This window comes from Simochromis diagramma, unplaced genomic scaffold, assembly GCF_900408965.1.
Source record: "Simochromis diagramma unplaced genomic scaffold, fSimDia1.1 OVJJ01000483.1, whole genome shotgun sequence".
Lineage (NCBI taxonomy): Eukaryota > Metazoa > Chordata > Actinopteri > Cichliformes > Cichlidae > Simochromis > Simochromis diagramma.
Genome location: NW_024386835.1, coordinates 3,537,771 through 3,563,160, shown reverse-complemented (window position 1 = coordinate 3,563,160; position 25,390 = coordinate 3,537,771). Strand labels below are relative to the sequence as shown.

The window sequence follows — 25,390 nt, the reverse complement described above, 5'->3', positions numbered from 1 at the left end:
CATTTCTATAGATGTCTTGGGCATTTACCCAATATATCTGTAAATGATGTTCATCGACTTGTCGATATTTTTGCACAAAATAAGTCCTGATGTCTGCTGATGCGGTCTGCTGCCATAACAGTCAAGAAAATGTTTTTATATGCTCCTGTTGTTGCATATAGCTCTTTTATTGCAATTTTTTTTATACTTGTCTACTTGTCTTTTTTAAAATCTAATTTTATCCCACGTCGTCCGTTGACAGTCACCAAACGTAATTTTGTTGCATTTTTTTTAAAATTACAAATAAATAATCTTAAATCTAAATGTTATCAAAATTAATTTACTATCGTGCATAACTATTACACTTTCGTTTCTTCTAATTAGCTTTTGTTTTGAGTTTAGCCATTTATTCGTTTCAGCAATAATTTAACTCTTTATAATTATTCCACTTTGGAAGGATTTTATTATTGTTTGTACAACACTTTTTGAAGTGTTGTGTCAAACACTAAATATAAGGACATTTCTGTATAATTTGTGTGTACAATATTGGTCAGTATCTATTTTTATTTCAATTAACCAAAATTGCCCCCCCCGTGCTACCCCCCAGCCTTTAGTAGATGTAGCTATTGTATTTATGTGAAACGTCATAACTTTCTTCTTGAATTATCATGTTCATGAGATTATCAGAAAACTTGACCTCTTACCTTGACCTTTAAGTCAAGATCACCAATAGTTAAACCCCTTCAAGATTTTCAGTTATTGCATCTACAGTAGCAATTTAAAAATCCTACGTTGCCTCGTTTACCAGTTATCATGTCCACAAATGTGGGTGTCCACGCCACCTGCCAGGCGGTGATGATAATAACCCATCAGCCTTTTATGACAGAGGGATTAAAAGTAGACTTGTGCAGTTTTCTGGAAACACTAAGAATATACATGGTAATATTTTTTTTTACCATCTCAGATATAAAACAGTGGCTAACCTGCTGTTATGGGTAATGTCTCAAATATTAATGCAAAATTTTCTATTTACAGTTTATCAAATTGGGTTTCTCCCTTCAACGTTAATAGTAATTAATAGTAACTGGTATTCAGATCAATGCTTAACCTGTAAATATTAAAGTGGCCAAAAAACAGAAAAACAAAAACATTCCACTCACATTAATGAGGATGTCTTTAATCATAAATGACTAAGTAGTGTGTTACTTCATCTCACACCGTTTTCTGTATTCGTGAAGTTTATATAAAAATTCTAGCATCAGCACATTTACTCTAAATGTAAAACCATCCCCAAAACACTTAACTTCATAATTAATATTTTGTTAGCTCCTCTTCTTATTTCTCAGTCATATTTTGTATGATCGTATGCCATCCTTGCTCTTTCAAAGGTAAATGGCACAAAAGGCAGTGATAGTCCAAGTCACATGATCGGTTGTGTCCGAGGACGACCAGACAGTGTGATAGTGAGCCAGCATCTTGAAAATTAATAATTCAAGCAACGATATGGCCATACTTGCGTACATTTACATCAATTTTTTTCTACCTTGACATGTCAGAATGTCTTCAGGAAGTATTTGTATTACAAAGATCCCGTCACAACACACAATATAAGCTAATTAAGCTCAACAATACTCAAACAATAATCTTTATTTATCTCCACAGGGAAAACACTTTCACAGATTTCTTTTTAAAACAGCAACATAATACAATAACTCCACTTGAACTACTGTAAATGATAAATAAAAAAGACAGTAAAAAAAGAGACACAAAGGGTAACATGATTGTGGTCTGTTTTTCTTTTTGTAAACTAGACACCTGATTTGTTTTGCAAACTCTGGTCCATATTTTATTTAATTTCAAGTCTGACTTTTCACAGGTCCAGTGGTGCAAATCACAATAAATTAAGATAAATAGATTACTGTGAGAGACCAGTCAGTGTGTATCTGTAGCTGAATTCGCTCTACATGACTCGGATTCTCAAATATCTATTATTTGAAGTTTGTTTGGTTGACAGTGGTGGGCTTGGAGTGTTTGTGTCTACCTCAGTGTCAAACTATTACTGCTGCTAACAGAAAGGTTAGTGAGCTGCTCTCTCAGACGCAGGTAAAGGCACGGATGAAGTTCAAAACATTACAATTTGGCACACTAATAGCTGCCAAGCCTCAAGCCTCTGCTCAATTTGCCACCATCCCACATGGATGAGTTAGTGTCTAGTTTCAACTAGCTGATTAAGTCTGTTAGTTCAAGTCAAATGTTTCTGTGTTGCTAATTTACATTATTTTGACAGTAGACTCCTTTCCTTCATACAGGTAGAGTGAAAATGAGTATATTAGTTTTCCAACTAGCAAACAGCAGAAACTTAGTTTCTCTGTCTGGGGGTACATTTCTCAAAATGATTAATTATTTGGTTTGTTTTAAGCTAGAGATAACCACATCTATGTTACATTAAGGCCGTGCTAACACGTGTATTTTCTTGTTTTAAATACATTTATACATCATGTCCACATTACTGCATTTAAGGCACCATAAAGCATTATTTTTTTTAACCCTGTTTAATTCTGCATGTTATAGATGCAGGACGCACATCCATTGTGTTTTAAAACAAAAACATGTTAGTGTGGATCTAAAGTACCTAAGGTAGTTCAATATCAATCTGGCATTATCAATTCATCCCAGATTCATTTCTAATACAACTTTACATCTGACTACACTACGCACATTTTGGTAGCTGATTCTTTTTAGGATCTCATGTCATCTCTTCCTCCATTTTTCATTTTGTTTGATTGCTTCAGATGTGAAGGAATGATAAGAAACCTGCAAGGTTTAATCAATGGATTGACCTAAATTTAGCTGGCTGCTTCATTAATAGTAATTCACTGGCATTCAGATCAATGCTTAACCTATAAATATTAAAATGGCCAAAAAACAAAGAAAATCAAACAAACACTGCACTCACATTTCTGAGGATGTCTGATTTATGGTAACCTGGAAACTATAGTTAGTGCTGTGCCATGTAACATTGTTTTGTAAGACGCTCCAATTTTTTACTCCAGGATAACAAAAACTTTCATGGGAAGTCCTTTTAGAAATAAAAAATTCCTCTATATCAATTTTCTATCTCACTTTGGTATAATGGGAAAATATGCTGCCGTTACATTAACAGAGTTAAGTTTGGCATCCAAGTTTCTTCTCTTTATACTTGGCTGTAAAAGTGAGAGGCGTCCTCTCCAAACCAGCGGCCTTGAGCACCCTCTGCAGCTCTGTGGAGAGTTCCTCTCTGAATAACCTGGAAATGATCAACAGAAAGAAAAGATGAACATGTGGAGACGTACGTACAGCAGTGAAAAGCAACGTATTCTCCCTGTCGCAGCAACACAAAGTAATTGTTCACTTTCACTTCAAACACCTGCCAGCATTTAAAAACTGAGACAGGTGAACAGTGTTACTGTGTCAGATCATCACAATGCAAACATTTTGTCTGTATCATATCAGCATTTATGTATTGTTCAATTTCTCACCTACTTATGACTCTATTAAAGAAAGCAGAATGAAATGCTTTGAAAACAAGAATAAGCTTAGCTCATTTACCTGCTCATGGTACTGCTGAGTTTGGTAGCAGGGCGACTCTCCGACAAACACGTTTTTCATCCGCACTGCTCCCTGTCTGTCAAGGGAACGAGACCTGGGTGCTCTTTGCTGACTGCGTCTGTGCCACGACTTTAGCTGTTCGTTCACTGCTTGTCGTGGGAGACCATTAGCGTGGCAGTGTGGATGGTCCCAATTTGCTGGCGGGGTGATTCTAATATCAGGAGCAAAAGGCCTCTGTACTCTCTGGTGAGGTACTGCAGTGTCTTTATACCTATAATCATATCTATTCGAGGAACAAGGAGCTTGCTGGGGGAAATAGCTCCGTGGCATATCCATCTCATTGTAGATCAGTTCTTCATTGTAATAGGCTTTTGGAATACCAGGACTGGGCTGCTGCCGGGGATTACGGTAAAAACCAGCATGCGGGAAAGCTTGAGGTCCATAGCTGCCAACTGGGCTGGGGAGCAGGAATGCAGATGGAAATTGTTTGGGCAACTCACCGGTCAATTCCCGACACGGGGAGCTATTGTAAGAAGGAAACGAGTTTTCAGAGTTGCTGTCCTCAGAGCTAGCATGGCTTCTGTAGTTCAGTGTAGGAGATGGAGTCTCTGGTAAAGTTATTGAGTATTCGGTCAGCCGCCTCCTCGGGCCTCGGGGGCGACCGCGCTCCTTTTCAAATGCAGAGTCAGGAGAGGACAGCCTGTGCAAACCACAATAATTATAACAAACACAATAACAAAGCTACTTTGCAAAGAAACTGCATGAGGCTTAAATAACTTTAACTATATTCTTAAATAATCCATTCTGTAAAGGAGCACCACACAGGGTGCAATTTCAACATGCAGATGTGTGTGAGGTATAGCTACCTGAGGGAGAGCTGTCTGTGCACTCGCATCTCTGGGGTGGAGGGTGTACTGTTTGACTGGGTGCGACTCAGCTTTAGATGGGAAAGTTGAACAGGCAGAGCCAACTGTGCTAAACAAGCTTCCAAGGGTGGCAAAGACTCAGGTTTGGCTGGGCTGCTGAACACACAACATAGGAGAGTAATTAATTACCGTAATATAACAATATATCTTATGAATGTTTAATGTGGGTACTACATGAAGGGTGGACAGTGTGGACATATACACGCACACACACACTTTGATAAATGCATTTTGACATGTCAAACATTGAGTGATTTAATACTGTGGCAAACAGCAATTGTTCCTTTTAGAAATGAAAACAAATAGAAGAATACACATTATCAGGGGCAGGAGTTTCTATATATAATTATGTAAAGAGTTACAGTTGGCTCTGCACACTGACTGCTCCAAAAACAAATGGCAGTATTGACATGTTCTATTTAATTCAGAGCATTAATGGTTGTAGTGAAAAAAAGGTTACTTTTTAAAAATGGCTTCTCTAAAGTAGATGAAGATGACCTGTTTTGAAGTAAAGGAATTTCTTACACTGTTAAAGTGTTAATTAACAGTTTCCTTTTAGATTTTAGAAGTGAAAGGATTTTTTTTTTTTTTTTTTTTTTTTAAATCTCATTTGGTCGTCGGGTTCTTTGGAAAAAATCCAACTGGATTCCTTCCAAAGAATCCAACGTTCGTTTACATAACATCACAAATCATAATTTGTGTTTCCAATTCCAATCCTCACAACTTGATAAACAGGAAAGGAGTTATAATGGATAGCCTGGGTTACCTCATCTTGACGGACGAGTGCGACTTCTTGCTCTTCTGGTAGGGCTGGTCAAGACTTGACTCGGCCCATGGGGAGTGCTCGATGGGAGGAAGGTCATATGCTGGCCTCGAGGTAAAGCTCAAGTCAACGCTTGGATGGGGAGAGTGACTCAGGTTCAGCTGCAGGGACTGCGGAGTCACACATGGAGAAATGTAGGCGCCATCCACGCAAGACTGCGTGGACAGAGGGAGCAGCTGGGGAGGATCTGTCTCTGCTGGATAAGGGAGTCCTGAAGAAGGCTGTGAAGACTGACTTGTGACTTCTAGGAAAAAACAGAACAACCCCCCCCCCCCCCACAAATGATGTGCATGGTAAAGAATTTTGCATGGATAACATTTATTGTCACCACAGACTCTCTACCTTTGTGAATGACACTATTTAGGAAACATTTGAATTCTCTTGAAGTTTCTGTATTTAACTAGTCATCTAATAAACTCTGTGAGGGTTTTAAACCAAAGAAAATGAAAGAAGGAAAAAAGTGCTTTCAAAGAAATAAGCAAAAACCTTACCTTCATCTTGCACAACAGAATCAGATAGAGAGCTGTCATCAGATGTGCCAAGATCTAAAAAAAACAAACAAACCGAAAGACACTCAGTATTAAAATTAAACATTTCTATGAAGAGCCGTTATGATTTGAATTGTCACCTTACCTTGTTGCGTAACACTGAGGGCAGGGAGTGGTGATGATCGGCCATGCTCCAGTCGAAGGCTGAAGGCCGTCTCTTGTAGATGCTTGAGTTTCTTCTCCTCTCTTTTGCACTGCTGCAGGCGGCTCTTCCTCACAGACTTGCTCAAGTTTTCCTCTCCACAGAGCTTCCGTGCAGCTTCATATATCTTCATCTGAAGCGCTAGAGAAGCATCGACTGAACTCAATTTTGAATCCTGCAAAGGTTACGGCAGTTTAGCAGAGAGACAGACAACAACAAGAGGACACTATTCCATTGTGCAGTCTCCAAATTTGGCTTATACCTCTGCTCCTCGAGGGATTTTGAGTTCGTCAAGTTTAAACGCAGCTCCAACGCGGCGGTGAACCTGCGGGGCCTTCTCTCCTGGCTGCAGAGGATAATCTTCTGACAGCCGGCCCGTCAGCTCCTAAACAATATGTAACTAATTAAAATCCAAATGTCCCTAAAGCAACATCTCAGCATGAATGAAAGTTTATTTTTATAAGGATACACAGAAGCTTGGTTAAATGGTCAATCAAAACAAGGCTTCTTTTAAAAATCAACACCGATAAATCTCTTCAGTTTTGTTCCTGGCAGTTTTTTTTCTCCCCATTCAGTTTACTCAACCATCTCCATGTTGTAGTTCTGAAATGGTGTACAAGTATCTACCTCTTATCTCTTTACATGTTCAGACTTATAGGTGCAGAGACGTGGTTGCACAATTTTGCATTTGCAGAGATTTTCTTTCACAACACATTCTTTGGGTTTCACTTTCCCACTGTATTAAGTACCCGTGTCTTCACTGAACCCAGAGAAAAGCAAAGCACTGTTTCCGATTTCATTAAAGATCAGACAAAAGAGGCTCGTACTTTGAGTTACTCAAAGTCAACCGCCTTTACAGACAGACAAAATCTCACGTGTAGCCAATAAGCTTACTTATTCTTTTGTCACCGAGTTCTGGGAGAGGTATCATGACTCTCATTAGTTCACCTAGAGCATGTCCCAACAGGACTGCCTTGCCCAAGTGTCAGCAGGAAAGAATGATCTGGCCTGGGATTTTACCCCGGAGCACCCATGCACGTCATGAACATGCCTGAATCTGTGTGTCCAGTTGGGAAATTTCTAGATTTCATTTCATAGAAAAGAGAAAAGACTTAACATGAAAAATAACGACGTGAAAAAAAGTCTCATGCTGGATCCAAACTGAGGCTGAAACTGCTTAAAAGTCTTTAACAGCTATAATGCATTCATACACTACAGCCACATTACATGGACTGATTTCTCTCCACGGTCTATCTGAAAGGAAATGGGATAACAGAACAGGTACGATGGATAACGGAGATAACCTTGAAAATGCATTAGTTAGAATTGGTGTTGGCCTTATTCCTTTTAAATGGCCTAAAAGGAAAAGAGAGAATAGCTGAGATGACGTCTCAGTCTCACTGCGGCACTGAACTATTTTGAATGACTCACTTTTGAAATCGGCTAAAATTTCATATCTTTTCCTGTGATTTGAAAATTCTCTGTGATGGACCGGAGACCTGACCAGAGTGTACCAGATCTTGTTTACTTCACATCACAAATAAACAAAATAAATAAATAAATAAAAATAAAACCTTTACTGTCATTCAATCACCTGGAACTTTTAGTTCACACTTTAATATTCTCCTGCCTTGATTATTGCAATTCACTTTTCAATTTTGCATCTCTCAGTCCTTCATAGATTATTTCCAACTGGTGCAAAATGCAGCAGCTAAGCTGCTAACAAAAACTAGCTGTGATCCTCTAACCAGGGTCTCCTAACTGCCCGTCGCTCTGGTTTTAAAACCAGAGGTGATCATTGATCAGTTCCAGCTCATCTGCAACCATGTATTAGATAAGTGATTAAAAAGGATGGAAGGGTTGATTTGGAAATGGAGCATGTAAAAATTGCAACCTATGACTGTCCTGTGATTTCGCATTAGCGTCCCATCCTCAGTCACTTTGCATTCATACATATTTGTGCATCCACTTGTGCTACCAATATTGTCATTAAACAAACACGAAATGTCCCTCCTGCAGGTCACTTAACACGAAAACATAACAAGAAAACTGCCCCACCACTTTAATCCTTCATAAACGGAGGGTGAATCATCTGCAGTGTGCTTCCAGTGTGAGCAAAAGCTGTACTTGTGACAGCTTGCTTAATTTCCTAACAATTGTCTTTACTTTGTGTAGATCTACTTAAACCATTAAGACTTTAATGAAGAGATGAATTAGATGTGACTCATTTGTTCTGTGACATGTTTCATTGTGATATGCAGCCTCGCCAGGTTTTAAACGGTTGATCTGTGGATGACCAGTGGAGTAAGTGTTACTTACAGCTTCTCGGATGCACAGTTTCCTCAGCTCATGTATGCACATCTCTAACTTCTCTTGGAGCTCCTGGTGTTTGATCTTTATGGCCCGTGTGTGTGTGGTCACATCCTTTGTGTGGGTTGTTGGGCTGTCAGACCCTGCAATAGCAAAGGAGCATATGAACAAATCTGAGATGATGTGACATTCATGTATTTCTTTATTTAAATACATAATAAATACATAATAAATACAAAATATATTATATTTGATGCATGTGTTTTTGGGACCTCAGCATCATCGATGTGATTTTTTCCCCCCAGAAAAATCTGAGATATATTTAATTTCTGTTTTTTTTTTTTTTAGAAAAATGTGTTAAAAGGTTCAATAAACACTTCACTCTCAAAGAAAAATAATTTTCTGTCAGTTACTTGATGGTTAAGACTTTACAAGGTAAAGCAAAAGCAAAAATCTTCAATGACACTTAAATCCAAAAGAAAAAAAAAAGTAATTAAAAGCACCTGTGACAACTGTAACTTAAGCAGAAACTCAGTGATGATTGTCATTGTGTATCAGCAAGATGACAGAAACACTACCAAGAACACCCGAGAAAAATGAGATTTGAAATCTTAACAGCGGTTACACAACATGTACAATAATTACACACATATGCAGGGAGAGGAATAGTAAACTTCAGAGCTAAAGAAACATCTAAGCATGCTACTGTCCAACTCCAATGGAGGTCAAACAGGGATAGCCATAAGATTCACAGCCTGATGAGTCAGCCTCCAACTTTTAAAACATCTTGAATTTACTTTCATGAAATGTGGTGGCCCTGTGACCCCAAAACGGAATAACAGCAGAAAATGGATGGATGGATGGATGGATGGATGGCTAAAGAACTCAAATAAACCTGTCCAAATAAACTAAAGGAAAATAGATGAAAAGCAGTGAATCCTCTAAAACACACAATATTTAATTATTTTCACCTGGTATTTGACATCACTCATAAAGGTAAATACAAAAAACAGTCAGCTCTTCTTAAAGATACCAAAGCACATACACGTTGCTGGTTCATTGGCTGAACCAAGACAAATTTGATTCGATTCCAAAGAAGAGTCCTGCAACAACTCCCGCCTTTGTGAAGCTTAACATGCTCAGTTTCTGTTGACATTGTGTTGCAGATGTGTGGTTTCAACACCATCCTCATTTTGCTTCTGAAATGTGTTGCGCTAAAGTGACAACTCTGTGTGCACAAAAATGCCTGGATCTTAAAAGAAATTCACCACAAAAACAAGAAACTGATTAAAGACACTAAAAATCATTCAATGTCATACTTACAGAGAAGTCAGACTACTATGGAGATACAAATTCAATTGTACTCACATATTTTATCTGTACTGTGCCGTTTAAATCTAGTTTTTTTTCCTGGTGTGTATATAAAAGGGTTGTTTATGATGTATACTTTTATGTCTGTAAAGCGCAGCTGGAGAAAAAAAAAATCTATTCAGTCATATCATTGAAGCAGATTAACAATGGAGGCCACTGAAACTAAAAGAAACAATAACAGTGGACAGAAGAACGAATCCTTTGTTTTATCTGCTGTTTTAATTAGTAACACTGAAGCAAAATAACCGTCAGCTTCTCTGTAACTATAAACAACGCGAGCGTTCGACTGGTGCTGTCTGTAGCCTTGGTGACTAATGCCATTAGGTCTCCGGCTTATGGGAGTGGTTTCAGGCATCATCCATTAAGCACCACATACCTTCAGAGATTATTAACAGAATCCCTGCAGGTACTGACAAACATATGAGGCGCGACAGGAGAAAGAAAAAAAAAAAGAAAAAAAAAAAAGAGTGACAGCACTACAATAGGCTGAGAAATTCCTCTTCCTCACAGTCATAATCACCCTATTCTTTCTGGTGTGACATTTTTTCATTGTATAGAACAAAGATCATGCAGCTCAATTAGGGCGTGAGGAATTTCAGAGGGGCCAAAGCAAATCAGCAGAAACTAATGTGTGTGCAAAAACAAAACAGCTAATGTTTGCCGTTAATTATCTGATACTGTGAGGAAGATAACCAAAGTGGAGAGGCAACTTTACTGACACCCTGAAGTAAGCTGTGGCAATCCTCCCCCCAAAAAATGACAGAATACAAAGACCAGCATGTTTACAAGGGCTGAACTTAAAATGCCCAGTTGCGCCTTTGGGCAGGCAAATTGTTTAACCTCTTCCACCCTGCATTTGTGACCAACGAGCAACTCGCCCTGCTCTGCTATGATCAGTATGTGCGCTGCATTGTTGGACTTCATTCCTACTGCACCAAATTCATGAAAGCTGTAGCTGGTTATTTATTAAAGTTGTTCAATAACAAAAATGTCTATTTACTCACTGTTACAGGATATTATTAGATCTTGACAAGTGAAAATGTTTTTACATCTCATTATGTCCTCCTAAGAGGCATTACTCATATTTCAAAACTCACAAAGTTGTTTTAATTGACCCTAAAGTTATGGAACTGTAACAACTGAAATAAGATGCTTTCATGTGTAAATAAAACAAAAAAAGTGGTTATAGAGTTAGGCAGACATAACCTCTTTTAGCTATTCCTCATCTCTGTTTACATCTCTGAATACAATGGCTACTACAAGCATACCGTCCAAATTTCTGACCCAAGTGTCAGCAGCGGTTGCATTGTGTAGGTTGTAGGCAGCAAAAGGTTTCCATGAATGTGAAGAATGAAAACTATGGCCTCTGCTGCACTGATTTCATCCTGTTGTTTGTTTAACTTGGTAGATAACATCTACCTGACCTTGAATGGGAAGGAATAACTTCTTAAAAGTGAAAAGTTAGTGGAGATTATTTTATCGAGAACATAACTGATTTTTCTGCTACCAGGGTATAACTCCATGTTTGGGTGAATTCTGTTATTTTCTAAAAGGATACTGTTTTGCTAAGTCAGCAGTGATCTCAAGAAATCATCGACACTGTTGCTTAAAAATATAATATACTTTAGGTTTTACTAAGAGTGACTTGAAAGCATGTGCTGTGATAAATTTATCTGGTTTGATGTGTGATGTGTTTGCTCAGTTTCAGCACTCGTTTACGGCAAAAGCAAGGCTTTACTGGTAAAAATGACTTTATGCTTTACAGGTCAGATGTGGGTTTCAATGCCTGTTTCAAATCGAAATAGTCTATTACCATTTTGATAATTGACACACTGCATGGGAAAAACCAAGCAAAAGATGTAGATGATAATCATTGCAATGATGCAATCAAGAACAACCGTACTTTCCAGTAGTTACAGTGTTGATCTTATTTTAACTGTCTGCAATACAGGGTGTATCAAAAGAATCTTCCGAAGTGCTTTAATACTGCATCCGTTCACTGGTAATGATCGAAACACACCGTTAAAAAGAGGGGATTCATGGAGTTTGCATGGACATAGATCCTGACCTTGTATGTCAAACTTTATATTTAGCAAAGTTTACTCCATCTTACTGCAAAGGTCCATTACCTTTGAAATCAGATGATTCTTTTTGCATTTCTCAACACCCCCCCCCCACAAAAAAAAGTAGTTTACTGCCGTATAAATTGCAAACAAAGCACTCTTGTGTTACAGGTCCTCGCCCAGCAAACTGGACATGAGGGGAACATCAGTGCTCAGTGTAGTCACACACATGTAGGAGTACGACCTGACTAGTTAGTCAGTTAGTGAGGCCGATGACTTTTCAGTCTTCAGCCTGTTGAAATAAAGCTGTGTGGATTGTAATTGACTGACAGTTTTGTATATTTTTAAGTATTTGCATTGTTACTAAACCACAATATTTCAAAGAATGGACACAGTTTGACATCTTCAAGTAAAAAAAAAACAAAAAACAAAAAAAACAAGTGAAAAACTAAAAGACAGAACAACAAAGAGTCATTACTGAAATTAGTTTCTTTGCATGTTAGTATAAATGTTTTGAAATGCGAGGAAACAAAAAAAAGGTGAAAGCATTAAAATTGTGAACTTTCACATGGCTTTTCATGCTGAGTTACAACTGTCATCTCTGTCTAGCACTTAACTCTACTTCCTACTTTCACATTAATGAAAGCATTTGAAGTTGTTAAAGTTGCCCAGTTTGTTCCTCCTGCCTGTAGCTGTTCTACACTGACACAGACTCAGGGGAACAGTTTGAAATCTCACCTCTATATCAAATGTAATGATCATATTGCAGTGTGCAATGATTAGAGTGCATAGTTTTTTTTACTAAGCGTGCTATGACATTTAAAAATAAATAAATAAATAAATAAATAAATAAATGCTGAAACACTGATTTTTTGTTTGTTTTTACCTGAATGAAGAATGATGCCGCTGTCAGTGTCGCTGATCTCCCCGTTCCCCTCCATGTCAGTAGATGGTCTTCCTGTTCCTGTTCTTCAGTGGAGGCAAAAGATAATGTCACATACCATGTCCTTCTGTTAAGTAAGAATTTCATTTTCATTTAATTTAAAGTGACAACCTCTTTTTTTCTTTTTAGTGTCATAGCCCTGAATTGGACAAAGCAAGTGTTGGCAAATTTGATACAGAATTTGGGAGTTTATTCACAAAGCCTGCGACCTAAGATAATCCAACAGCAAGGAGAAAAAACTGAGAATAATCCTAAATAACTAGACATTATGCTTCAAATAAAACCAATAGCGTAATTAAAAAAAACAAACAAAAACCTAAAACCAAGGAAAACATCATTAACACACAAGCTTTGCAAAGACCGCCCATTACGTAATCTGTGACCTGTTACTTAAGTGATTCAGGTGTGACTTGCCTCTTTGAACTCTTAGACAGGTGTAGTCACAGTCTTCCACAGCACACGTTTGTGTAGCATGAGTACACATACGTGTTATCAAGTCTAGGGTGTTTCCTGTGACGGCCTGTTTGTTAAGCTCTGATGTCATGATTGCCACTAACTCACTCCGTGTCATAGCTGGCTCACAATGCATGAGTTATAAATCCATCTGGTGGCAAATAAAAACTGGGAAGTTTAATAATTAACTGAGTGAACAGAGGAATGCCACTGTGGTTGCATTCCAGCACACAGGCTTGGTTAACTTCAGCTAAGACTAGAAAGCAAAGGAACAACTACCCAAGGTAAAGTCAGCTATGTCATACAAGAACCAGTTTAATGTTAGTCGATCTATTGGGTAACACCAGGAAACATGCAGAGATCTTCAAAAATAAATAAATAAAAATAAAAGTATCCCATTATCTTATCCTATTCTAAAAATGACATAACCATGACATACATCCACAAACCTGTGACTGTTACCTCCACACCTCTGAATCACAGATAACTGCCAGGTGTTTTTGCACAGTTACAGCAAAACAGTAAAAGGCCACCTCATCATCACTGAGCACTGACATCTCAAACAAAGCAATTAAAATAAATAAATAAATAGACGCAGCCACACATCTTTGGCAGATACACCGACACAATCTTTAAAATCCATAGGTCAGGAGTGCCACCAAATTTCATGCGACTGTCTGGACCAACATAATCATACACAGTACACAACAGTTTTTTGTTTTTAACTACACTTGCATACTGTTAAAGTACATGCAAGTCAAAATGATAAATAAACCCACTTCTAATTGGGCCTCAAAACAGACCCCTTACTGGGAAGAAGATTTGCCAAGGATATCTCCATAATCCTAACACTGATTTATCTGTTTGGCTAATAAACAACGCTGCACAGCAGCAGCAACAGCTCGTTACAACCCTGAGAGAAGTGAACGAGACTAAAGCGATGTGTCACAATCTTATCAGTTTCTAGCCCAGAGATAACCAAGGAGGGAGCAACGAACACAGCATTCTCATTTTATACACATTAATGGTCCAAATCTGTGGAAATGGACTTAAATGATGCAGCAAAACTTTAAGATTTATAGCAAAGTATGCCAAAGACGCCCCTTTCAGAACCACTGGACTGATCAATCAATGTTCTTTCAATGAAGCCTTAACAGCCACCACTAATTCTACTAGCCCAAATATTGTCAGTACAAACAATTCAGTTACTGAAACAATTAGTCTGCTTTATTCTGAGACATTTTAATCAACGGTTTGATTATTCAAGGTTGATTTTCATTTCCAACAATACACCAGAGCATATCCTTTACATTAAAATCTGGGGAGTCCAGTTATATGCCTTGGAGCATTTTTGAGTTTTCCGTTTCCCACTTGGCAAGTTGAAGTCAAGTTAAAATCCCCAGGAAATAATCTGCACTCATCTATCCTCCACGCATGGATGAAGTTGCATTCTCAGTTGCAAGAGAACTGAAACTTGACAAGTTTTACAGGTAGGCATTTGGTTTGGTGTGATTTACCTGCCGGTAAAACATATTTTTCTTGTTTGTAATATTTTTTGAACAACTTTACATCCTTGAGGACAACTAAACAGTTTCAGTAAAAGAATTTCATTGTGTATAAGCATTCACATTAATAGTACAATTACAGATATTCTACATTAATCCAAGTTAACGCACATGGACGTTTGTAGGTTTTATGAAGAATGTCATTAGGACAAAAAAACAAAAATCAAACAAACTTACTTTACTTCATGGAAAACTCAAAAATCCAACCAGTGAAAAGTGTCCAACAGAATTCCCAACTTGAACGGAGATACACAAAACCTGAGCCGCACAGAGTCTGGGCAGGAGTGAGAGACTCACCGCTAAGAAAGCGCTGCTTGCTGAAGAGGTGTGGCCTCGGACAGCGAGGGCTGAACACTTGAGATGGTATCACATAACTCGACTCCTGTGTGAGCTTGAAACTGTGTCAACAACAATGACCAACACACCGAGAAATTACAAGTCACTTCATGCTCTTATCGGTCCACTTACAGATGGGTGGGGCCATCATTGACTGAAACGTGCGTCTCATGACAAATGCAATATCGATTGGCCCCCTGACAATAACACTTTAATTCATTGATAAACAAATTGTTTAAAAAAAAAAAAAAATAGATGGTAGACTTTTTTTGTTATTAGCCAAAACAAAAAAGCAAAAACATACTATTTTCATGCTCAAAAAATTGCAAATTTCTGTTCTCACATTTTATAGACCAAAAGATTAATTAGCACCAAAGTCATTCAAGAGATTAATCATGAGCTCATTATTTATTAGTAAGTTTATCCTTATCAGCAGCCGGATTGCAGCAGTCAAAGATCCTGGTTCACTGTGATTTGTTTAAGGGCTGGAAATTTGTTTGTGGGACAGAGCTCATATCTGGTTTAAATGACTCTATGACTTCATAACTGTATTTAAATGACTCGCTCACAGAGTTGGGCTTCTATTTTCTCACTATGATCATTATAAACTATTCCTAATAACTGTGAGAGTTTGAGGTAGTACAGACCAAAGATGAGAACACCAGAGTCAGTGCATGTTTACTGCCATCTCCTGGTTGATTAAAAGCAGAGAAAAAAAACAACACGCAATCATGAATTTAAAACTTTACTAGCACAGATTTTCGTGTGTCCCCTTAAACTTCCCCCACCTGTCTACCTACTTCCGGTCTACCCATACAGAGGCTTTTTTGCATCCACCTCTTTCTTCCTGCACTGAAAAGAGGGAAACAAATGGTACTGGCATAGTTCACGTGATTTACAGAGCACCTGCTTTGCATGGTTCACATTCATTCTGAATCTCAATATTCAGTTTGGCTTTCCAGGAATGTTGGTGCTCAGACACCCGCAAAAAGGTTCAGCAATTCCCAGACACTCGGGGATCAGATCTCAAATGACATGGCACCGAGAAAGCAGCAAGGTTTTGGTTCAGTGACTTCTACACTTAAGACTTCACACTGTGAGCACTACTCAACACATTTCACAGATACTAAGCCATGTCAGACTTTCAAGTTTGCCTTTGACTAGGTGGGTTTTTCTGCACTGAAGATTTCTGAGCACCTCAGACCCAGGAAAAATACCCTCCTCCCATTTAAATGCTTTTGCTCATTTAGGATTCATTTAATCAAGTATAATCTACATTTTTGTACATCAAATGACCAGAAATAACAGGAAAATGCATAGATTTCTGTTTAAGAAATAAGTGGTAATTATCCTTTCACGTGGAAAACTGCATACACAAACAGACGATATTTGGTGTCTCCTTCAAAAACAAAAGCTAAATGATTTTTAAAACACAATTCTTCTGCAGTATCAAAAGGTTTAAGCCTATTAGGTAATGCAGCCTAATAGACTTCAAATGTTTTCTAAATGGGAATTTCAGGAAATCTAGTTTCTCATGTGGCTCAACTGATCAGACAGGTCTTTCTGACAGTTTGCCCATCCCATTTATTTTAAGGCTAAATAAATATGAGTTCAACAGCCTTTTTTATGGTTTATTATAGCACTAGATGTATTAGTTGTATGACTATATTAAGCTATATTAGATGCATTAGTTTGACCTAATAATAATGCAAATAAAGGTTGTAGTTGGGAACAGTGCTTACCACCTACTTCAGTCAGCTGAGATTTTGTCTTTTTCAAAGCCCACTCATAAACAGTATTAAACATGGGCATAGCTTCCAGGTCTGCAAAGTGAAGGCAACATGGAATTCCCTTAAATATGTATTCATTTTAACTTCCACCAGTGACCTTGACTCCTATAGACATCTATGGGAAAACATCACCCCAACATCAGTAAACATATGAGTTTATGGGTTAAGTCACTAATTTCATGTCATACTGAATAAAGCACGAAGTTTAGTTTGGATAAATAACCCCCTGGCTATTTACTTACTGAGAAGCCAATAAGTGTGTGGTTTCTCATCGAATCGGCTTTCAAAACACCAAAATAGTGACATCATCATCTCGAGGCTTTAAAACAGGGCTTCAGAAACCACTGGTTGATGTCATACAGGGTTAGAGTTTTCACAATACTAGAATTACAAACTCGATACCGATACACAGGAAAACACTCGACACTCAACAGCATTTCCAATACCACGACAAAGATTTTGTTCCCCTTAAGCAAAAACAGAAGGAATGAACTGATATTTAGAAAGTGTTCATTTTTTAATGTTTAATTATCCAAATTATAAGTTGGATTTAACAAAATTAGTATTTAAGATTACATTTTAAATGGGAAAACTTCATTAAAGATCATGAAGTTAAATATATTTTAGAACCTACTTAGAAAAAAAGGTACAGAAAACAACACAACACCTAACATTTAAAGTCTGGTGTTAGTTGTGTTATGCTCACTGTGAAAGACTGAACCACCGGCCACTGCCTGCATTTTAAAACTGACCTCACAGCTGGCTACAACAAAATAACAAACATTTTAATAAATTATTGTAAAGGAAAAAAAGTCGAAGTTAATTATCTTGTCCACATGTGCCTGCAGCCTGTCATCCACCGTTCACATTGCTCTGTCTCAGTCTGCATCTTTTTACATCCTCAGCTCCGCTCTTCAGGCCTGAAACCGGTCTGATTCTGCTGTTCTGCTCTGGATTTCACTCTTTATTTCTACTTTGATTTCCTCGCTGCTCTGCACAGCAAGCAACCCTCCAGGTTCCCAATGACAACGTGATGATAATGTGGCTATCGGGCAATTGCTAACAGTTAAATGGATAAAGTGTGCACAGGCCAGGTTAACATTTCTAATAACAGTTTAATACTTCACTGTTGTTGAAACAGAAGCTTTACTGATCACTGAAATTCCTGTGTCTGTCATCCAGCAGCAGTGAGGTGAAATTGTACAGCTGCAAATACAGCTGCAAATGGCGATCTTAATTGGATATTAATTTTAGTATCTATTAATATGAGGCTTTAGATTTTTTTTTTTGGTCAAACCTACAGTGGGTACGCCCATCTTTTACTTTATATGTGTGCACCTCATTTCTTTATAGAAATGGCTTTTGCCCTATTGCATGTTTAGTTAAGATTAACTCACTTAAAAACTGAAAATACACAATATTTAAGGCTCAAGGAAAATCAAAGGTCAGTTATAAAGTTAAATGAATGCATCCATAGTTAATGAGTAAATAATGCCATGAGAATAATGATCAAATTAGTAGTGATGAAGCATCCCTACCTATTACCAGCGCCTGTTAGTACAATACAGCAGCACATTATACAAAAACAAAACAACAACAAAACAGCATTAAATCATATATAAGAAATTAATTCATATTTTTTTAAGTACTCGTGTAAAACGCTACTGTTAAATTCTAGGATTCTCACAGGTTTTCCAAGACCGTCTGAGCCCATATAATACCCCGCACTGATGTGGGAAACTACAGTTAAGAGGAACTGAGAGAAAGCTGTAAATGAGAAATGTTTAGCCACATTTTAACACCTAGTCAAAGATGCAATTATAGTGTAACATTTCACAGTCAGAAGCGCATTAGTCACATCGCAGCTGTCCACCAACAGTGTGTTTAAGTCCACCATGCTTGATGTGATGACTAGTAAAACTGTTTCCCACAAAGATACCAAACACACAGCATCCAGAGTTATGGTAGCCAGTTGGTGGATGTCATCATGGGTAGTTTATATAAACCAGAAGTCCCAGAGAGACAGAGAGCAGGCTTTGTAAAGGAAACATAGCAGCTGGCAAAACAAATTCTTTAAATATTCTTGAGTCCTTTTTATAAGTGCATGGGCTAGACCGCCGCTGCCAATGCAGAATTCTTAAGTGCCAGTCCTCAATACTTTAAAACTTAAGTCAAATGTGTGCCAGTGAAACACTTTTTAAGCTGCACTAATAAACCACAAACCCTAAAAAAAAAAGAAAATCAAAAAAATAAAACGCACAGGAAGAGAATCCTGTTTCAAACCTTCACACTTCTCACTGCCTGCAGCCAACTTAAGCTTCATGTTGGTTCAAACTCCAACAAACTAACGTACATGTGAGAAAAAAAAACAAACCCCTAAACAAAACACTACATGCACACTTTGGCAGAAGAAAAGTCCCTGATTTGATCACTGAACAATTTGTTTATCACATGCAAACCAAGCATTAAAATTGTGGCCGAGAGGGAACAAGCCTAACACATTAAAAACTAAAATTAAAAAGATGAGTATACAGTTATGGTTAAAGAGGGAAAAACGTATACCCTTAGCAGGTAAAAACAACCAGCAACAAATGACATATTACACAGTGTCATTATTTATTTAACAAAAACCAAATCAAAATTGAGAAGCAATGTGTGGAAAAACGAAGTTCAACCCACGATTCAGTAGCTGGCAGAAGCACCTTTAGTAGCAGTAACCTGAAATTACTTTTAGTTTCTTTATGACTATCAGTCTCTCACATCGTTGCGGAGGAATTTTAGCCCACTTTTCTTTGCAATCTTTACAACATGGCTTCCGTTCATTGAGTCCCCCCCACACACTTATGTACAGCTCTCCTCACTCCAGGTCCTGCTAGATTAATTAAATTGGTTTGAAGTCTGGACTTTGATTGGACCACTGCAAAACCTTGATTCTTTTCTTTTTCAAACATTCTGACATAGATTTGCTGCTGTGTTGCTGCAATTCTCACCAAGCTTCAGCTGTCAGACAGGTGGGCTCATAATTTACTCTAGAATACTTTGGTATAGAGAGGAGTTCATGGTCAACTTGGTGACTGCTAGACGCCTGGATTATTTTGAGTTATTTGGCAAAACAAGCCCAAATCATCACCCCTCCGCCACTGTGCTTGACAGCTGATGTCTAGTGGAGGTGTTTGTGGAGGTGTTTGTGAAAGTCAAAGTCCAGACTTCAACTCAATTGAACCGCTGTGGCGGGATATCACAAGAGAGCTGTATATAAATGGATCATTGCTAACCTCAATGGTGCGAGTCATACAGAAACCTGAAGTTACTTCAAGTTATCACTACTAAAGGTGTTTCTTCTGGTAAAGGTGGTTTTACCATGACAGTATATTCTGTTTCAGTTTTCTTTATCTCTTAAATCCCAGTGTTATATTATATTTACACCAAATACCAAACACGTTTTTTATGGCCTCACACATTTAGAGAATGAGTGTAAATTTTACACTCATTCTCTAACACTCAACTAGGGGTGACTGACACATCAGGAAACTTTAAGGTTTTATGTGGGTTTAAACAATGCTGGGCAGCACAGCATGAGTTTGTAATTACTGCTTCACTGGAGGGTCAGTGAAGTAGTAGGGGTTAAGCCACTTCTGTCTTTTGCCCTTGGGTCAATGCTGAGGAATGTGTGACTGCGGTAAAATTTCAATCAAGTGAAATGAGAAACTAACCAATTGGACGACTGCACAGGAGATAACCTTTGCATGGATCGGAGCATAATAGCATCAAACTTGGGAGTATGCCTAGTATTAACAATTCTGTAAACTGTGTGCACATTTCAAAAAGCTTGCAAAAGTACTTCATTAAGCTTGCATTTTATGATCAGACATGTTTACTCTTCCAGTCAAAGAGGATGTTGCAATCCGACAACTTCTGTGTACAGTCAGGGATCTGTAGACAGTTTATGGTTCACCTTCAAGCTTGACTTCTCGTTTGCAAACAATTGACACACCAATATTTTTTAAACAGCTTTTTAAAGAAAATAAGTATCACATAAAAAATTAATTCACATTTTAAAAAAAGAAGATAAACAGACTCCGTGATACTTAGTGTTTCAGGATCACTGGTTTATACACACACACACACACACACTGAATACAAAAACAAATAAAAGTAAATCTAACTGAGAAAGGAGAGTGTGACTGTATCATCCACTCGCTCAGTCAGATGCACTGAGTTTGCTGGGCCTCATCTTTAGAGTTTCTCAAAGTTTAGGAACTTCTTCGCTTCAGTGGTCAGCTCTTCCCCAAAAATACTTTCACCCTCGGCTCACTGTTACCCAGCATTAAGTTAGGTTCAGCAGTTCTAAATAAACAACACGCTTCACAAAACTAGTTAAAGTAAGATAATAATTCTTAGCTTTCTTGCTCTTACCTTCGTAGCTAGTTAGCCTGCTAGCAGCATGCCTCATCTACATCCATACAATCTGCGCTCCATTGGCTCGCAGCCTCCCAGATTTGAGCTGGAAGTTTACTTTAGCTACAGTGAAAAAAAAGGAGTGGAAGAAAACAGAATCGAGTCCCAGCGTTACGTCAGTGTAGTCTAGCCGCTTGAATTAACAGGAAAACAACCATTAAGCTGAAGCTGAGTTCTCAAACCGCTAACTTTGTTGGAAAGCATACTCCGAGCGCTCACTGAGGCAAAGGGACGCCGAGCTGCCTTCAGGTACCGTCGGAAACAGTTAGCACACGAGCCAACAACAAGTAAATACCATGGTAACCGCGTTGTGCCAAAAAGTGATCATCTTCTAAAAACTGATTTCCAGTGTTTCCATTTGTGTTTTTTTTTATATGCAATGTCTTTATTTATATTGGTAAATAGACTAAATAAACAGGATTTACTACGTGGTTTTTAAATAAAGGATATATTACAGTCACTTTGCCAAAAACTGATTTCGGCTTCTACCTTGCAACAGAAATGTTGTTTGTGGCTCAAGATGACTCGATATCATTCATGATGGATACGTTTAACATTTGTTTTACATATTATTGCCAAACAAGTTATTTATACCACTTTAAATACAGACAATGGCTTTCTGGCAAATACCGGAAATCATTGGTAATATGGTTACCAATGATTCACATACATTTACGTGTTGTTTTCGAGCCACGAACTACTCGTGGTTTCAGCCCTGCTGGTTTGGTGTTTCTTACATGAAACAATATAGCAAGAAAAAAAAGCCGCAGTGTTGAGCAATCCTTCACCAGCAGTTAAGCAATTAAGTCTGAGATGTCCAGCAACACTTCTGCAGTTTACATGACTCCTGCTGTGTTGTCACGGGGACATCCTGGGCTTCCTATTGATGCCAAATGTGTAGGGACTGGGCTAATATAGCACACAGAGTTTTTCAAAATGATGGAAATTACAGCTTCCATATTTTGTGGCTGCAAGGAAAGTTAAGTAACCCCCCCCCCCCCCCCCAAAAAACAACAACAACAACAAAAAAAAAAAAATCAAATGAATGTAGTGTCACCTGGAAAGTGAGAACTCTCTCAAATATAATGAAACAAGGCTCACATATACGGATTCCCTTCACAGGTTAGTGTCCTGTGCGGCAGCTGAGAAACCAAATCTCACAACGTGTCACGGGCCCAGTTCCAGGGATTCGGGGTCCGTGAGCAGTGTGGACTACTATTGTAGTTATTATTATTATTATTATTATCATTATTGTGGTTATTGTTATTATGGTTGTGTCTGCTGTCCTGTTCCGTGTTGGTGTACTGTCAGGTGTTTAGGGGTGTGTGCTTGTGTATGTGAGGGTGCGGTCGTGGCAGGCACTTTTAGGCCTGGTGGGTGTGGCCCTGGCAGCTGACCGGTCCCACCCAGGAATCCACACACACCTGGCGCCGATCAAGCCTCGTCAGAGGAGCTTCAAAACAGTGTGGCTGAGAGCTCCTCGACGCTGGATCGTTGAGTGACTTCCCGTCAGTCTCAGTTATTGTGCAAGGTTAGTGCAAGTCTGCCGTTAGGTTTTGTACTCACGGCTGCCTTTTGTATGCGTGTTTCCTCAGGAGGAATTGTGGCGACCAGGAGGCAGCACACGGACTGTACACAGGGAACGGAGACAGAGCACGGGATAAGGGAGAAGACACGGAACGGGAGTCGGGATCGCACGGGGGATTTATTGTTGTTTGGATTTTCACCCCTGTAAATAAACGCACTGCCTTTAGCGTCAAGTCCTGCACTTTGGGTCCTCATTTCTCACATCCCCACGGTCTGCCAGCCAGACCGTGACACAACGCCAGAGCCCAAACTTATACGATACTAAAATAAAATATTCTTCTGCCTTTTTTCATCCAGTGATCAACCAAGACCTGATGTCCACTTAAAGGGACAGAAGATAACAAATATATAATAAAATTTTTAAGATGATGCAAAATGTTTCTTTGAAACACAGTATTTACATGTTCTAAAATAAAATAAAAATAAAGGGCCTACACGCTGTGTCAGCCACTCGGATGTAAGAAATTTCCGAATGTTAGATAGGATTGTGAAGGCAGCACCACTTACGGGTAGTGAGCTACAGATGACCAATGCATGAGTCCTCATAAAGAATCATGTATTGGTCATCAAAATATTTTTTTTAAAGTCACAAACAAAGAAACAAAACCAAAAACCAAACAACAACAAAACTCTCACTGTGAATCTTTATTAGGATGACCAATAAGAGGTAGGATACACATACATTAGAATTCTATCGAAACGTCCACTAGAGGTCACCCGCACCTTACTGAGTTCCCTGTAAACAATGCAGTCCTGTGAAAAACTAAGTACGCTCTCATTTAAGAGAGTGTACTTACGATAGAACACTATCGCTGGGTGATTTTCACCCGAGCAAATACATTTACATGATTTCTCTCTCCCACAGGTGTTAGCGTGTCAAAGAGACTGTGCCTTCACCAGGGAAGTCTCAAATATCCCCACTAATGGGTGGACCAAAGACCAGCTTTCCAGTGTCATTATTTTTTTAGGAATTTTTATTCTTGAATTCCTAATCTTTCTGTAATTTTGGAGCATTATTTTAGGGTCCACCCATGACACTTTTTCATTTTGTTAGACATGGTACAGTTGAAAGTAAAAGAAGACCACTCTAACTTGTCATGTGTTGTCATATTTTGATATATTTTGATGACAAGTACTTTTTATTGGTCATATTATATCGGGTAAAAATCACCCGGCATTAGTGATTGTGTTACTATTTATAGCGATAGTGTTCTAGGGTTAAGAAGGTAAGTGGCCACTGCTAATTAAATGCACTTCATTCATTGATCAACAGTAAGTGTGACCACCTCTATAACTGCAGAAGTTCTGTCAGTTTGCTGGCCTGAAGCATTCAGACTTGTGTTAACGCAATGCCACAGTCTTTCCAGGAATAGATGTTGAGCAAATTCACTGGAAGATGACACCTTGCAATACTCAATTGCAAAAACGCAAGAGTTATTTCTAAGACTCTGCAGGACTCAGCATGTTGATAAGAAAATGAGACTGAACAAGTATGGTTTGTTTGGAAGAAAAAAAAAAACACAACCTGGCAGCATGTCTTACGTTTGCAAAGTTTCATCTGGATCCACAAACAAGCTGGAGATGTTTGGCCATAATGCAAAGTGGTACATTTGGGGAAAGCAAAAGCACATAAGCACAAACACCTCATACCAACTGTCAAGCACGATGGTGGTGGGGTGATGATTTAGGCTTGTTTGCAACCACAGCACCTTGGCAGCTTGCAATCATTGAGTAAAGCGTGGACTTCTCTGCATACCAAAGTATTCTAGAATCCAATGTGAGCTGTGCAACAGCTACAGCTTTGCGCTGCAAGCAAATCTACAACAGAATTGCTGAAAAAGAGAAGATGTTGGAGTTGCCCATTCAAAGTCGAGACCTCAAGCCTGTTTAGATGCTGTGGTGTGTTAAGAGAGTTGTGCATAGAAAAATACCCACAAACCTCAAGGAACTGAAGCAACGCTCAAAGAATAGTGGAACAAAATTCCTTCACAATGATGTGAGAGACTGATAAAGTCATACAGAAACTTCACGTTGCGCTGCTGTATGATAAGGTAACGTCGATTTTCACAGAGTCCTGTACTGTATAGACCGCATAGAGTCCTGTGAAAGCTTTCTTTTTCTTATCACTCTACATTACACTCATAACATATTTCCTCTTATGAGTCCCTCCGTGTAGGAGAAAATATTATGCCTGCGTAGCAGGTTTCAAAACCAACAAAGGCTAACAAATGAGGTTTATTTAAAAAAAGGAATGATTCTAAGAAGACAATTTTCCGATAAGTCTAATAAATGTTTAGGACAACCACAATAAAAATCTCCAGCTGAATATCCACTACATTTTCAATTCAGGGTCATCAGTGTCACAGATCAAGAGGCAGTACATGCTGGACAGGCCATCAGTCTATTGTCGGGTGATCGCACAGAGACACTCACACCTGTAGCCAGTTTAGAATCATCAGGTAAACTAACGTGTGTGTCTTTGTATTGTGAAGAAGCTGGAGTTTCAAC

General features: G+C 38.5%; 1 protein-coding gene and 1 long non-coding RNA gene across 8 annotated transcripts; one reads left to right on the top strand and one right to left on the bottom strand.

Annotated features, from left to right (window-relative positions):
- Window positions 1-1,608: 1,608 nt before the first annotated feature.
- inavab (innate immunity activator b) lies at window positions 1,609-21,551 on the bottom strand. Of its 7 annotated transcripts, none has more exons than XM_040029265.1 (11): window positions 21,254-21,550; window positions 15,009-15,109; window positions 12,637-12,719; window positions 8,326-8,459; window positions 6,269-6,391; window positions 5,950-6,181; window positions 5,808-5,861; window positions 5,260-5,560; window positions 4,434-4,589; window positions 3,568-4,267; window positions 1,609-3,265 (listed from the first exon to the last, which is right to left on the bottom strand). In XM_040029265.1, exons 3-11 carry the CDS (start codon window positions 12,689-12,691, stop codon window positions 3,173-3,175), a joined length of 1,848 nt encoding a protein of 615 aa, XP_039885199.1. In that variant the 5' UTR covers window positions 12,692-12,719; window positions 15,009-15,109; window positions 21,254-21,550; the 3' UTR covers window positions 1,609-3,172. The 7 variants fall into 7 exon arrangements, with proteins under 7 accessions (XP_039885199.1, XP_039885202.1, XP_039885195.1 ...); XM_040029268.1 differs by having other exon boundaries at window positions 12,637-12,714; XM_040029261.1 differs by lacking the exon at window positions 15,009-15,109 and having other exon boundaries at window positions 12,637-12,714; window positions 21,254-21,551.
- A 96-nt stretch (window positions 21,552-21,647) lies between these two features.
- LOC120731955 lies at window positions 21,648-23,144 on the top strand. The gene is made up of 2 exons (XR_005695448.1): window positions 21,648-22,803; window positions 22,891-23,144. It is a non-coding gene; the product is annotated as an uncharacterized LOC120731955 (long non-coding RNA).
- Window positions 23,145-25,390: the final 2,246 nt, after the last annotated feature.